General features: G+C 42.3%; 1 protein-coding gene across 1 annotated transcript in view; it reads left to right on the plus strand.

The window, feature by feature from the left end:
• Positions 1–440: 440 nt before the first annotated feature.
• LOC138717586 (translocation protein SEC63 homolog) overlaps positions 441–16354 on the plus strand; it is a 58234-nt gene continuing 42320 nt past the window's right edge. The window contains exon 1 of the mRNA XM_069851115.1: positions 441–790. Coding sequence (XP_069707216.1) covers positions 667–790 — 124 coding nt within the window. The 5' untranslated portion in view covers positions 441–666. The remainder of the gene's footprint in view (positions 791–16354) is intronic.

A 16354-nucleotide genomic window follows, 5' to 3' on the forward strand; every position in this document is an offset into this window, starting at 1 on the left:
TGAGGAGACCTTATAGCGACCTTCCAGTACCTGAAAGGGCTACAGGAAAGCTGGGGAGAGACTGTTTACAAAGGCTTGGGGTGATAGGATAAGGGGGAATGGCTTTAAATTGGAAGGGGGGGGAAGATTTAGATTAGACTTGAGGATATCTTTGCGATAAGGGCAGTGAGGCCCTGGCACAGGTTGCCCAGGGAAGCTGTGGCTGCCCCATCCCTGGAGGTGTTCAAGGCCAGGTTGGATGAGTCTCTGAGCAGCCTGGTCAGTGGGAGGTGTCCCTGCTCATGTCAGGGGGGCTGGAACCGGACGAGCTTCGAACTCCCTTTCCCCTCCGCCCTCCCGCGCTGCCGCCCCGGCCCCGCGCGGGGTGGTGGGTGCCTGTCACGTGACAAGCGGCGCGGCGGAAGGCGGGGCGGGGGCCGGGTCACGTGACAGGCCGGGGGGTGGGGCGGCTGGTGACGCCGCGCGGCGATGGTGGCTGCCGGGTGACACGTCTCCTTCCGCGGCCGCGCCGCTCCAGGGGCGGGAGAGCGCCCGTTCTCGCGGGATCCCGGAGCGGCTGGCTCGGCCCCGCGCGAGGCGGGACGGCGAGGCCGGGCGGCCGGCGGCGGCGGCGAGGAGGAGGAAGAGGGGCGCAGGCAAGGCAAAGGCGGGCGGCGCTGAGCGGCCATGGCGGGGCAGCAGTTCCAGTACGACGACAGCGGCAACACGTTCTTCTACTTCCTCACCAGCTTCGTGGGGCTCATCGTCATCCCCGCCACCTACTACCTGTGGCCGCGGGACCAGCACGCCGGTGAGCGGCCCTGGCCCCTGGTGCTCCCCCCACCTCCGTTCCCGGCACCGCGCTGGGCCCGCACCGCCCGCCGCGGCTGCGGGACGGTCCATTCGTGGGCGCGGGGTGGGGGAGGCAGGAGTGGGGGTAACCGGACTCACGGTGTGAGTCCATTTAGCGGCCGGGGGGCACCGGGCTCGCGGCGTGACCCATTCAGCGACTCCTGGTGGGGGGGGGGGTGGTGGTGGGAGGCAAGAGTGGGGGCAACCAGACTCGCAGGGCGAGTCCATTCAGCGGCCCCGGGGGGGGGTTGGGGGGGCACCGGGCTCGCAGGGTGACCCGTTCGTGGGCTCCGAGGGGAATGGGAGGGTCGGAGCCCTCCTGTCCGACCGCACCGCTCCTCCTGCAGAGTCATTGCTGCGCCGGGGTCCGGGGCTGCGGTTCGGGAGTTGGTTGGATTTTTCTTCCCCCCTTCTCCACCCCGTCCCTTCTGCCTTCCTTGGTGTTTCGGGGCGTATGACCTAAATTTTCATCGTGGGAAAAGAATAAACTATTGAACGTTGTCCTGGAGTTGACGCCAAAGGGGAAAAGTTACCAGGCTCTGCTTCTCTTTGTTGTAAGGTCACGGCCGGCGTGAAAATGGGGCTTTAATTCTTTTTCCCACTGCAAGTCATGCGGTGCCCTCGGCGCTGTGTTTCTGTTCCACCCTATGGGGTGACGTTTTGTCACCCAAACAATGTTAGAAAGTTTCTCTGAGTACTTCCAGGTTTCATTTCCACAGTCATTTCCCTCTTTGTCTTTCCCCCATCCCCCTGTTCTTAGAGAGAGAGAAGGCATTTTGGTATATAGGCTGCCAGGAACACGTTTTTAACTGCAGTGGAAAAGGCTGTAGAAATTGAGTTTAAAGGCGGGATGGTAAATGTTCAGTAAAATGGATGTGCTTGATGCTGAATCCCATTGCTGAACCTACTGGCCTCTTAAGAACACTTGTGTTTTGCTGTTTGAGAAAAATCCCTTTTGTTTACTGCATGTTTTGTGTATTGTCTGATGGTTATGTAGTGTTTTTGTATTCTATTTTAAATGGTTCTGTTTAACTTAGTTTTATATGTGAAAGAAATACTCAACAATTAAATCTTATTCCTGTAGCCTCTCCTAAGGAGTAAGTAGAAAAGTATTGATGGAACAAGGGCTACTTGGGTGGTGAATCACTGCTGTTTGCAATCTTGGTTGATGAGAAACATGCTTGGGGCTTCCGACAGGGCACTGGCTAGAGAACCTCTTTGAGGGACTGATCACTGCTGTCCAGGTACTACTACCTGTTGCACCACTGAAGAATTAGTCCCTTCTGTTGCAAGGAAGGCTTTCTCTGCCATGTCTTGCATAGTTCTGACAGTTGCAAGAGGGAGGTATTACTGTTGTTGAAGGTATTTTGTAATCTTTGGGTCATGTTGAAGGAGTGGGAAATTGGAGACAGAAGAGAACTGTACTTCTGTAACCTTTCCGCAAACTTTATTTTTGTTCTGGAGAAAAGTGGGAAGCAATAGGGAAGAAAATTTTTCTTTCTCTTGAATAATGTTTTGCTTCCTTTGTAGTTCTTAGCAGCTGCTTCTGGGGAAAATGGATGTGACTTAGATGAGATGCTGAGCAGAATGGTATAGCCAGCATTGATGCTTGGTGCTATTGACTTTAGTTTGAAGGGGCTAACAGAAGCAGGAAAAGCTGCTGAAATACTGTCAAACCTGGGAAGACTTTACTAGTTCTATATTTGCACTTCAGATATCCTTATAGAATGGCAGAAAATGGAAGCCTAACTTTGCAATATGGCTGTATGGATGGTACCCAGTTTCCAAGTAGGCCTGCCATTGAACGTGACTCATTTCTTTCCCTCTTGCTAGTGCTGTGTGTGGAGGTCCTCCTGTAAATCATTCTGCAGTTAATGCTAGATTCGTACAAAGTTGTATCTAACCTTACTTTCCAAAACACAAAGTAAATTTTATTATTATGCTGTTGGTACAACAATGGGTCAACTAGGTGAAAATTGCCAGGCATGGCAATGAATGGAAATGAATGGCTTCTGCCTCATAATTGTCTTAATGGATTTTAAAAGGTGAGTCTAGTCCAGTGTTTAGCATATGGTTTGATAGCATGGCTACCATGTTCTGGTTGTGTTGTGTTCTGTTCTGCAGACTCTTTTCAAATAAAGAGTTTATGTTGTGCAGATTGCATTCAGGACTATTGGAGCACTCCCATGCATCATTGTGGTGTGTTGGTTGTTTAAGTGTTTGGTTCTTGTGTGACTCCTTTCCAGCAAAATCCTCTGAATAGTCTTCACACAGCTTTGTATATATTCAACCATACCTGTTCCAGCACTTGAACTGGATTTCACGAATAAATCAAAACCTTGTGAGGATGCAAAGTACTGATTGTTTAGCTGTGACTTCTTGTTTTCAGAGTAGTTCACTGAAACATATGTATAGTTTTGGAAGGTAAGGGAAGACCTGTCTTCAGAAGTTGTTTTCCAGTACTGCTAGCTTCTGATTCATGTAGTGAGCAGGAATATCTGGACTTTGATAAGAGGTATTGATTTTGATACTAATTTAGAGCAGGTTTTCCAACCAGTGAGGTGTGGTACTGGGCCCAACTTAATAAGCTCTACCAAGGCTGGGGCTCTCTCTGTGCAGGACCAACTAATGTTTCTGTTCTGGAATTGTTCTGTCCTACTTGTGCTAGAGAATCCAGTGTAGAGCTCCCTGGGCAGTTGATGATGTCCAAGTGGACTAGGTAGCTGTTCCAGCTCCAACTGCTGTAGAGCCTGCTGGGAGTGAGAGGGCTGAATTGAAGTGTACTTCTGGGAAGGAAATCACATGCCTGTCCTCCTCGCTACAAGACCCTTCTGCAGTGCGAACCAGAGCACCTGAAAGATACAGAGCAGGTTCATTTTTTTGGCAGAAACTAGATTGGAAGATGTGCTTTAGCCTCACTGTTTTGTGACAGCAAACTGTAACTAGTCTGAAGCAAGAGTGCAGCACTATAGCGGTGAGGTTGAGCCTTTGATGCCCACTCTTTTCTTCTGCATATGCACAGGCAGAGATTGCTGGTACTTGGTAGAGTAGAGAGTATCATGGAGGGGGGACACACAGAATGTGAGTGCAAAATGTTCATGACTCTGCAAGTGACGTTTAGCACCAAAAGTCAGAGAATTGACAATGTGTAAGATTCAAGGATTTGTTCTGTGCTGTGGTTTGCAGTAAATGCCCGCAGAGCAAATAATAGAAAGATTTGTTCTTGCCGTAGTGAATACTGGTAATTAAGAATATGTCTGTATTGTTTTGCTACTTAGAGAAAACTCAAAATGCGTTACCTGATGTCAGTTTTTTAGCGGGGCATTTTTTTGGCAAGCAATTAAGATTTTTGCTTTTAGTTCTTTTAAAAATATACTTTGAAAGGATTTTTCAATACTGCTGTCTTGAACAGTGTGACTTAACAACTTGAGTCTTTCAAGTCCTTAGTAAAGTCTGAACTGCTTTTGTTTCCTGAGTGTCTAAACCTTCTTTCTCTAGGCATTTGCTGCGAGTCCACATGAAGTGTTGCTACAGCCTGCAGTAGGGATCAATGCTTATGAATATATTGGAGAGTTTTGCTGTGGTGTGGTAGTCGTCCTATAATTTCATTACCTCAGCTTTGATAAACCAAACAAGCAGGTAATTGACTTTGTAAAACAGATTTGTCCCAATAACTTCATTTCTTAGGTGTTCATTGTAGAGCTAATAAGGCTCTTGTAAAAGGTTAATTGTTCAACTTTGTGTCTTGGGCTAGTGTCATAACTGCTTCAAGGTAGCAATGCTTTAGCAGAGCACGTCTTGTATTTCTCCTCCTCCCTTGTGCCAAATAGAGCACCTGAACAATGTGGAGAACTGGAAGAAACTCGCTTAATTAAAAAGTATTTTCTGAAATGACAATTTTTAAGTTTTTCGAAATATTAATGGTTACAGTTGAAAAGATATTTTTCTCTTGGCAGTTAGGAGTGGTTGAGTGCCCATCAAAGTATCTTTATGTTGGTGGACTTGAACCAGTTTCGCTGTGGGCTTGTGTGGATTAAACATCAGCGTCTAGAAAGGAAATGGAGTTGCAAGAGGTGAATGAACTTAGTTGAATAATGTGCCAGTTGTCACACAGTGCTGATGGGTTTACAGAACTTCGTGTACTTTTTGACTTATGCCTGTGCTGCTGAATTGAGACATGAAATTATGAGGTTGTGCTGAAACAGGTGATCAGAGATGATGTGCTTTAAGTACATCTTTCAATGAAAACTTGTCGTTCTGTCTAATTTTTTACTTCATTTAGGTCTGCGTTAAATAAATTATCCTGGTTTAGGGCACTGGTTATTCATAATGTGCTAGAAAGCTGCTGGGAATAGAAGAAATCTCTATACCAAGTCTTTTGCATTAACTTGAACAAAACAAGGTGTTGAAAATGGTTCAAAACAAACAAGCGAACATAAAGAACAATAGCTGTGAATGCAAGGATAATGTTAGTAAAGGTTTTCTCTTGTAGACTCTTCTCTTAGAGAAAAGAGGTTGTAGGAGCTATTCTTCTTGGGACGTAGAGGACATAGATCTTTCTTCTTGAAGTGTAAGAACAGAAAAACCTACTGAGGCAAGGAAAAAAACAGGTGCTGCATTTTTCTTATCTAAGAAAAAAATATTGATATGAAATGGTTAACAGCTGTTCAGTTTACTTTCATTGGGATAGAAATTAAGTATGGGATTTTATTTTATTTTGTTTTCAGTCCCCTCCCTTTCCAGCTGTATTTAGTCCTGTTACTCACTAACCTGCTTCCCCTGGACCCTTCCCTCCTAAATGTTTCTGTTTCTGAGTTGTAGCTTAAGTTTGCTTGAAAAACACGGGGCTAGTACAAAGAAAATATTTTAAAGAATCTGGTTAAATGAGGCTATTCCCTGCAAATTTTGAAGACACAATGCGTCTAGAAGTAGCGTAGGCAGTTTGAGAACCCTTGTTCTAGTCCAGCCTTTTTGTATTGAGTCTGGGCAAAGTACAGAAATACTTCAATATAGCATATTAGGTGATTATTGAAAGAGAATAGAATACAATGGTGACAATGCTATTTTGGTTTTTACTGTATTTGAAACAGTAGAATTTTTGCTTTCTGCTGTAGATAGAATCATAGAATAGTTAGGGTTGGAAGGGACCTTAAAGCCTATCCAGTTCCAACCTCCCTGCCATGGGCAGGGGCACCTCCCACTGGATCAGGCTGCCCAAGGTGCCATCCAACCTGGCCTTGAACACCTCCCGGGACGGGGCAGCCACAGCGTCCCTGAGCAACATGTGCCAGTGTCTCACCACTCTCATGGTGAAGAAATTCTTCCTAATATCTAGTCTAAATCTGCCTGTCCCCAGTTGATACACATTGCCCCTTGTCCTGTCACCACAAGCCTTTATGAACAGTCACTCTCGCGTGTTCCTGTAGTCACGCGTTCTTGTGAATAGGTAGTGCTTGGCAGCTGCGTTCAAAACCTTGAATAGAAGTCCTGAGAAAGTACCTCTGTAAAGGTTTACTATGTTAGGAACCATACTTTTCTATGTATCTGCCTGCTGTGGTGGATATCCATGTATAATAGTGTAAATGTAAAGGTTTCTCTAATTTTTTGGTGCATTTTCTGTCTGTAGATCTCAAGGTTGTCATTCAAATTTAAGATGGAAGTAGAGGAACTGAGGGTATAGAATTTATTTGGCTCTTTAAGGACAAACAGTGAGTCTGCTTGGATGTGATTCAAGTTAACATAGAGAACGCAGGCAGTGTTTCTTCAGTTTTATCGATAATGGAGTAATGAGCGCTTGTACCTTAGAGGAGCTGGGGGAAAGGAAGGACATCTCTCTACTACCTCATACTGCTGCTCCCACTCCTGGGTAGAATTGTTCTGGGCTGCTTCTGATCCTCAGGTGAGATAAGATTGGTTGAAGCGGATTGACTGTGACCCCTGTCCATGCTCACAGCCCATTGAAATCTCATTAACCTTACCTCAGTAGCATTTCAGTAGTATGGGATACATTTGCAGGATGCTGGTGAAGGTCAGGATAAAAGGATAGGATAAAAACACAGGATGCTGTGCTCATTGATAATGCTTATGTGGTGAACGGGTGTAGGCGTGAAAACTTTATCTGTGAATATAAGCATCTTGTGCCTGCATATGCTTGTCCTTTCCTGTTAATATAACCTTCAGGCATTGTGTCAGGAAGTGCGAGGAGAGTCAATGAAACTCAGTTATGCATTTAAGAGCTATTGTTGCATACAAATTGATTTTTTTTTTCTAAATACTGAGAGATTGAGTGTACTATGGTTAACTTGAACCATTTCAAGTTCAGAAAAATATAGCTTATTAGGTGACTATTAAAAGGGAGAATAGAATAGGATATAATGGTTGTATTTCCACTGTATTGTTAGTTTTTTACTATATTGTTGTTTTGAAGCAGTATGTTTTTTTGAGAAACATTTAAAGAAAAAGGCAAACATAATGAGATGTCATCAGTAATGCCTATTCATTATCTCAAACTGCTTTTCAAAACAGTGTTTGGACAGTGTTAAGTAAACTGCTCTGTTTTTTGGAAAAAAGGCATGTTTTTTAATGGAATTTTTAAATATTATAATCTTGTAAGAATTGTAGGTTCCTATCAGTGAAGTAAAATTAATAACTCTGTATTAGACGTTATTTAGGTAGCTTTGAGGCTGTCCAGAACACTTACAATAAAAAGCTTTTCAGTATTAATATAAAGCTATTACAAGAACTTCATCTCTCATTACATGAACATGAAAACAAAGCTGTTTATTTTTAAAATTCATCTTCTGTTATGGAAACTTATGAAAACAGCATTGTAAAAGTTGTATTATATACCTTGTTCTTAATTTTCTACTTGCTGCTGGAATATCTTGACTACTGTGTAGATGCCACTGAAGTACCAGGATTTACCGGGTACATATTAGAGTCACAGAATCACAGAATCACAGAATAACCAGGTTGGAAGAGACCCACCGGATCACCGAGTCCAACCGTTCCTACCAAACACTAAACCATATCCCTCAGCACCTCGTCCACCCGTGCCTTAAACACCTCCAGGGAAGGTGACTCAACCACCTCCCTGGGCAGCCTGTTCCAGTGCCCAATGACCCTTTCTGTAAAGAATTTTTTCCTAACGTCTAGCCTAAACCTCCCCTGGCGGAGCTTGAGGCCATTCCCTCTTGTCCTGTCCCCCGTCACTTGGGAGAAGAGGCCAGCACCCTCCTCTCTACAACGTCCTTTCAGGTAGTTGTAGAGAGCAATGAGTCTGTGCTATTTAACCTGACATTCAAGGGTAGAGTGTGATGGTTTAGTTTGGTTTAACTGCTCATGAAACCATTTCTTGCAGCAGGAACAGGAACTTGAGAGGAGCTAAGTAAATGACGAGAGATGGGATCAACAGTGATTCCAAAGTGAGGATTTGGGGTTTGGTGGTTTTGGTGTTTGCTTTTTGTGTGGTTTTTGCTTGTTTGGACTGTTGTATTTTTTCTGCCCTCAAATTCACGCTTGTAAAGAAGGGTGCAGATCTGCAGCATTTTGATACCTAGACTGGGGCTGCTGCAGTGTCCTTCCACCCTGTGGTGCTGCCTTCTCCTGGTGGTCCTTTCCCACAGTTGTTAGGCAGGACCTGACAGGACCTGATACCTTCTGTGTCTATTTCATGGTGAGAGAGGTTGTGCTGTTTGGACCATATCAGTAGTAGGGGAAGGCCCAAAATGGGTACTTAATTTCTTTCCTGAGCAAAAAGATGTCTCCAGCAATTTAAATGTAGAATTTTAGACTGTTGAAGAGATTTGCAGATTCTCACTTAATATTTCCCTTGTACAAAAATAACTTAAGCATTCTAAATGTATCTATTGAAAGTGATTCATTTTACATTCAAAATACGACTTTATCTGGGTTGGCTGTTTGAATTATTTGAAACTAGGGTATTTGCTAGCATTGTGACTTCTACAAAGCCTCACCGGTAAAGTTCAAATACCATCAGCTTTTTTAAGAAATGAAAGAGTGGGTATACTGGGTCGGGTCAGGTGTCATCTTTACATACTGCCAACGTTTGTGCCACAAGGAGGGAATAACAGGACAAATGTAAATGCTTCCTCTGTATATTCTCCCAGTTTACAATGGTTATCTGTTCAGTGATTCCCTTTTAGCATAGCGTCTATACCATGCTATGGCAAGAAGTTCACCAGCTCTGCTGCCCATAGTGCAAATAATTACCTTTTTTTTTTTTTGCGCCTGCTTCTGATTTTATTTGGCAACCTTAATTGCTGTACTGGAGGAAGCAGTAAACATTCAATCCTGCCCTGGCTGTCAGGTTTTTTACAACCTCTACCTCTTCATGCACTTTTCTCTCTCCCAGCCCAAAGACTATATTTTTAACGTAAATCTTCTCGTGTGTTCAATGGCCCTTATTTAACCTTAAATGAACGTTTTATAGTTGACCCTCTTTGAGATGGGGACCGGGACTGTGCATCCTACTCAAGCTTGTATGTATTCATAGCTTATGTGATGAAATAATGTTTTCTTCCTTTCCTAACAGAAATTCTCAAAACATTTGCTTTGCGTTTATAACTATTGAGTGCTCAGCTGGGTTTTTCACAGAACAGTTTCTTACAACACCAAGATCTCATTGCTGAAGTAATACTGAGCTCTAAGCTCATCCTTATATATAAAACATTAGGATAGTCCCTGTTGCTGAACTTCATACACCAATCTAGAGTATACTTGGTTGATCTTTGCAATTGTTCAGTTTACTCTCCCCCCACGTCTTGTTACCCAGAATAAGTTAATGTCTAGAAGCTTGATTTGACTGCTCACTGATTTACCAAGGTTACTTATTAGAGGACTGTGTTGTGGTTCCAACACAGATTCCTGCAGAACTCCTGGCAATTTCCTTCTGCTGAGAGAATTGGCCATACGTTTAGTCACGTTTTTGCAATATTTAGATATTTGTCATGAAAGGCTAAGAAGAACCTTACAGAAGTCTTTTGGAAAGCACAGGCCGTATCAGTGGGATATCCTCTTCCATACGTTTAGTTACTTTAGAGGACTTAGTTTGTCAAGTTCACTTTCCCTTTACAGAACAACTGATAATAAATGGGTGTATGGTACTTATCACTGTGTCCACCAGTTCTGTCCTTCATTGTGGTTTCTTCAAGGTGTGTATCAGAACAGTACTGAGTACAGGTATTTTTCATGATTGGTGACATAACTGACTTTTTTCTACATTTGCTTTGAATTGAATATGTTGTAGTTACCTCCCGACACCAAATTGATAATGTAAAGCTTATAATTAATGACATGGAAGTTTTGGAGCCCAGTGCTGTTGCTAATTTCATCTAAAATTGTTAACTTTTACTCGCCTGGGTGTCATTCTGTAATAAAATGGCCAGTTCTGACTCCTTATAAGACTGCATTGCAGTTTTGCTCATGCAACTGTAGGTCCAATCCTACTATAAGGTTGATAACTTTTAAGTGACATCACCTAAACTAGTATAGTTACTCCCACTAACAATTGTGTGAGCAGAATGAGACGGTAAACTAGTAGGAAGGAGAAGATTTGTAAGTGGCTTAATTAGGGGCAACGTGATGTGGAACTGTGCCCCAAGACCAGTGAGGTGGGCTACAGACAGACAGCACAAGTAAGTAAACTCTGAAAAGAAGTTAGCTTTCAAGATGTTCAGTCATCTGATGTTGCTGTTTATTAAAGTTGTTAGTAACATACTATTTTTGGTCGTCAAATATGTGTGAATGAAAAGATAGGTTATTTTGTCCCTTTTATGCTTAATCTAGTTGCTGTAAATCACACTCTAGAAAAGAAGTCTTGCTGTTCAGGTCTTTCACAGGACTCTCCATAGGTTATGAACTGCACGGAGTTTTAATGTTTTTGTTAATTGTTACTCAAACCACTACTTTTTATTTACTTCTCTGAATATTTACTAGAGGAAAAAAAATCTCATTGAAAATAATTAGGGGCAGATCATTCAGCTGCAAACATTTTAGTGAAGAGGCCAACTTGAACTTGACCTCTTTATAGAAAAACTCAAGGTAAAGAGGACAAGTCTTACAATAATAGACAAGAAAATTAGAAAGCATCTATTCACTGATCACTTAATTCTTCACTGATATCAGTTCAAAGTCTTTCACCAGTGTTTTGTTTGTCTTGCCTCCTGGAACATGCTTTCCAGTTAAAAAAAATAAAACATCAGCTGGAACACTAATGGTTATCTGAAGGCTTTTGGATTTAAGCAGGTGCGTTTTGGAAAAAATTAAGGTGAATTTAATTTGCTTCATAGAATGGGTTGGAAGGGACCTTAAAGCCCATCCAGTGCCATCCCCCCTGCCATGGGCAGGGACACCTCCCACCAGACCAGGCTGCTCACAGCCCCATCCAACCTAGCCTTGAACACCTCCAGGGATGGGGCATCCACAGCTTCCCTGGGCAACCTGTGCCAGTGCCTCACCACTCTTATCGCAAAGAATTTCTTCCTAAAGTCTAATCTAAATCTTGCCCCCCTTCCAATTTAAAGTCATTCTCCCTTATCCTGTCACTCCAAGCCTTTGTAAACAGTCCCTCCCCAGCTTTCCTGTAGCCCCTTCAGGTACTGTAATGTTGCTATAAGGTCTCCCCAGAGCCTTCTCTTCTCCAGGCTGAACAACCTGAACTCTCTCAGCCTGTCCTCATATGGGAGGTGCTCCAGCCCTCTGATCATCTTCATGGCCCTTCTCTGGACCCATTCGAACAGTTCCATATTCTTCTTATGTTGGGGATTCCAGAACTGGACACAGTAGTCCGTGGGGGGTGTCACAAGAGCAGAGTAGAGAGGGACGATTTGCTCCCTTGGCTTGCTGGCTATGCTTCTCTTGATGAGCCCAGGATATGGTTGGCCTTCTGGGCTGTGAGACTTATGCCTCGTAACTTGGGATTTTATACTAGAAGACAATCTTTATTATAATAAATTTTGAAATTAGTACTTCAGAGGCGTTGCTGACATTGAGTTACTGTGAGGTTGAATCCTGCCTCTTAGTTGCTGGGGAAAGTGGATTACTGCTTTAAAACATCACTGTCAGTTTTTGTTAGTGGCTTCTTTTGAAAGTGTGTATAGTGTTCCTGTGATTTTTAATTTATTCCTGGATATGAAACTATAGCATGAGCATTCTTTTGTTTTATAATAATTATCAAGGAAAATGCAAGTAGAAGTAAGCCAAAATGAGGCAGTAGGGTAGTGTTTTCATACTTGTATTCATAACCTGTTATCTGAGAAATGGTTCTACAATTAAAAACACAAATTTGTTTAAAGAACCTCGATTCAAGACCTTGGTAAATAAATTGTTTGTAATATTAATTTCTGTCGTTATTGAAGTAGGAAAAAGTCCAAGACTTCAGCCTCTGTCTATGTATGTGTATACACAGTGTGTATGTACACGTACATATAGCTGTTGAAAGGAAATAGGAGCCTTTTCAGTACAGTGTTTAGAGGATTAAAACTGTAGGACACTGAATAAAGAACAGCTAAATCGGAAACTAAAGAGCAGTGTTACAGCTGAGCCCTGTTACCCTCAGTTTGAATGGAATGGGTTTAGTGCTTAGAGCCATGGAACACTTGGGTCATAGCCTTTACTGAAGACTTGTACACTATGTGTATTACTTCCACCTCTTGATGTATTTCACAGGTGTCAATTTCTGAGGCAGGAATAGAGGGGATGACTTGTTCTCAATAAATTCGGTGAAAGTCTGTCTCTCAGATGATCTTGGTGTTTTCTAGGCCCTACAGCTCTGTTACTCTGTGTTCCTTTGCTGAAGGAAGTCCTCTTCTTTCAAAATCAAGCAGCATTCACCTCTGGGTGAATTGTCTGCATCTGTTGTGCAGGATATTTCATATGCACCTCCTCATGTTTTTTTCTGATAGAGTCCACTGGAGCTGTATTTTAGATTTGCTGCCTTTGCTTTTCTTAGTAGCCTGAAGGCAGAAAGGACATAGGAGGCTGGGACATACTCCTTCTCTTTCTTGCTGTTTGATGTAGAAAGATGGCAAACCCGTGGCTTCCATTTATGATTGATAATAGTTATTTTGGTAGTTTTTGGCTAATTCTAAAAATTGACTATCATTTTTTTATACTCCTGTGTGCTTTAGGTACAAAATAATACTATTGGTGTTTGAGGAAAAAATACTATTTAATGTTTTAAAAACCATAGAAGAGATTCACTGTCGTCAAGGGCTTTACTGTCAAATGAGAAGTTACCTTTACTAGAGGAAAAGCATTCTGCCGCTTCTACGTGTTGTCCCTCTGTAAGCCTGTGTCAAAGAATAGTGTCTGAAGTGCTCTTAGGCTTTAATGGGGAGCCATGATCTGGAGCGAGAAGAAAATGGACAACTCTTATCTGCTTCTCAGACTCTGAAACTCTTTGCAGTGAAATGTATTTACTCCTGTGTGCTTGGGGTCTGTAGGATATTGCAGGGGTGCCAGTTCTGTGTTATGGCAAGTCTGCTTGCGTGAAAGAAAGCTCCTTGGGAGAGGAAAGCAAAGTAAAGCAAAAAAGGGCCTGATTTATCTGCAACTTCCTCATTAGGAAAAAAATTGCTGCTTTTGGTAAGCACAGTAATCATCTAGTATTCTGGCTCTCAGATTTCTTCTAACAAGATAAGTATTTTCTTTGGTGCAATGACACACTTGTCTGTAAATACACAGGAAATCTGCAGGAATATGGCTTTCCTAATCAGGGTGATGTTTTGCCAGTAGCTTTCTGCCTGGGAGCAATGCTGTCTGTACTTTCCCTTCCTTCTCCCAAATAGCTGCTGGTTTTTGAATTCCACAAGTTAATATGTGTTAATGATGACACGTGACAGAGGAAGTGCCTTAGGATAGCTCTGATTAATTTGAATAGTTTGGACTTCAGCCTTAGTTTGGGAAAGATACGATTCTCTTTGTTCCAGACACGTAACTCTAAATAATCACTGTTTAATGTCCTTTTTCCTTTTGGGGTTGTTAATCAGATGAAAACCATTGCAATCCTGAGATTAGAAAGAAATCAATGAGGTGATTTTGCTTTGATATGGTTTAATCAGTTGTAATTAGATTGGATCCAGAGTTGTTCACATGTGTATAAAATGCAATGGCTGTTTAGCATCATGTCTAAATTTGATATTCCTCTGAAGAGGTGACCTTGCGCAGCATAGCTGTACCAGGACGTCATTGCCAGGGACTCTTTAACTGGCTTAGTTATGTTGTTTACCTATCCAAAGGTACCCACAACACTTGCCTTTGTGGGTGTTTTTTTCTTGGTGTTATTGTCACTGTTCACAAAATGTGACTCCAGCAGCCTTTACTAGAAGGCTGTTCCAAAACCGCAGTTCTCTCATTATAAAAACACCTTTAGTTTCTAGCCTCGCTTTCCTCTGTGGTCAGCTTTTATTTGACCTTATGCCAACTCTTTAATTTGCCCTGCACAACTCCATGATGCCTTCCCCTAAGGGCCTTTTATAAGCTTTTTGGCATGGTAAGGTGAAGGGTATTGGCTCTTCTGTTTAGTCTGGAGAAGAGGCTGAGGGGTGACCTTACTGCTTTTTAAAACTACCTGAAAGGAGGTTGTAGAGAGGCGGGTGTTGATCTCTTCTCCCAAGTAACAAGTGATAGGATGAGAGGAAATGGCCTCAAGTTGCATCAAGGGAAGTTTAGATTGGCTAGTAGGAAAATTATTTACTGAAAGAGTGGTGAAGCATTGGAACAGGTTGCCCAGGGAAGTGATGGAGTCACCATCCCTGGAGGTGTTCAGAAAGCATGTAGATGTGGCACTTCAAGGCATGGTTTAGTAGACATGGTGACGTTGGGCTGATGGTTGGACTTGAAGATCTTGGTTCTTTTCCAACCTTAATGATTCTATGATTCTTGCAGAGAGGATACAGAGGGGAAAGGAGGGGGTTGTCTAGCATTTGTGGGGCTGGACAGTAGGCAGGTTTGAGAACTGGGATGTTGTGTCACAAAGTGGTAGAGATTTTTAAAGATGAGGCTCAGCAACTTGTTATGAGCATCCTAGAAAGAAAAGAAAAACCAAAAAACATTATAAGGAGTCACATCCTGTTAGGCTCAGTTTTGCAGGATTAAGTAAACAAAGTTCTCTTAGTCAACTTGTGTTTTTCTAAGAGCACTGGTACACATTTTCATGTTAGTTTTTGCAAGCAGCATAGTTAGCAATTGTTTCTGCAAGCAGCATAGTTAGTTAATGCAGTTACCAGACAGCATTGCCACTCCGTTGAGCTGTAGAGATGTCTTTGGGGCTGTGATACAGATTGCATCAGGTAGCTGCTCTGGGTCATTGTAATTGAACTGAACAGTTGGCTTCATCTTGCTTCAGCATTGCATGACTGAATTTGTTGATAATTGAAGTGAGCAATTTATGTCTAACATAAACACATGATTTGCTCAAGTATTGTCCTGGACTTTTTCATAAAAGCATCATGTTATGGCCCGTAGTTGTCCAGTGACCATTTAGAACTTCCAGAACACTTCCCCCCTGTTTCTGTAGCAGACCTCTTTAGTCCTCATAACTTGTCTGTCTAGTCTTAAACTCCATCAGCTTTTTCTGAAATGGCAGTTCTGTACGCTGTGGTAATCTTAGTTTTTCATTAATTGTAGTTTAATTTCAAGTAACAATTAGCTTACACCTAGCTGTGGTCAGTCCAGTTCTGAACTCATAGATATCTCCCACAATTTGTGTTAAAAAAAAAAAATAAAAAGAAAATGCCAAATGAATTTGCAGAATCAGTGTTACATTTTAACAGTTTTCATTGCCTTCTGAATTTCTCCTTCACAGTGCTTTCCAAAGTCTTGAAGAAGTGAGGTGAAAGTAAGTGGGTGGTTGCTTTACCAAATATTAGTCATGTTTTTTTGTTTAGAAAGTTTTGTGTATAGTACCTGTCTTAAATATGTGAACAATCTTTGCAGATCAGGAAAACCACAAAATAGCAGTGTGGTTTATCTATTGCAAAAAATTGCAAGTCAAGTTTGGAAGCTTACTTTGAAGCCATGCAGGAGTGGGATCAGATGCAAGGGATTGAATTATCCAGCCTTAGGGATTGAATTTTCCTTCCTTATCTCCGTTTCTCCCTCTTCGGGGATGATGGGACTACTAATCTAATCTTCTCAAGGAATTCCATCAAACTGTTTAGTATCACATTGAGTTCTGGGGAAGTCATACTGTATAGAATTAAGTAGTTTGGAATAAGCTAATATACTTTTTCTGATTCCAGTACCTTGTCTCTGCAAGCTTTAATATTTGCTTGCTTTACTAGTTTGTGGATGGCCAGCTATCTCTTTCCGCTAAATCAGCTGGAGTTTAAAACACCATCTTGCGCTCACATCTAATCTGGGTTAAATCTGAACTTGTGGTTGATACGATACACAATACTGACACTTCCGGACGTGTTTGTCTGGCCTCACATAATTCAGTGACTGCAAACTGAAGGTTTAGATGCTTCACGTGAATTATGTGCTTGCTTAGAAATTCAAA

This window comes from Phaenicophaeus curvirostris, chromosome 2 (assembly GCF_032191515.1).
Source record: "Phaenicophaeus curvirostris isolate KB17595 chromosome 2, BPBGC_Pcur_1.0, whole genome shotgun sequence".
In the NCBI taxonomy this organism is placed as follows: domain Eukaryota; kingdom Metazoa; phylum Chordata; class Aves; order Cuculiformes; family Cuculidae; genus Phaenicophaeus; species Phaenicophaeus curvirostris.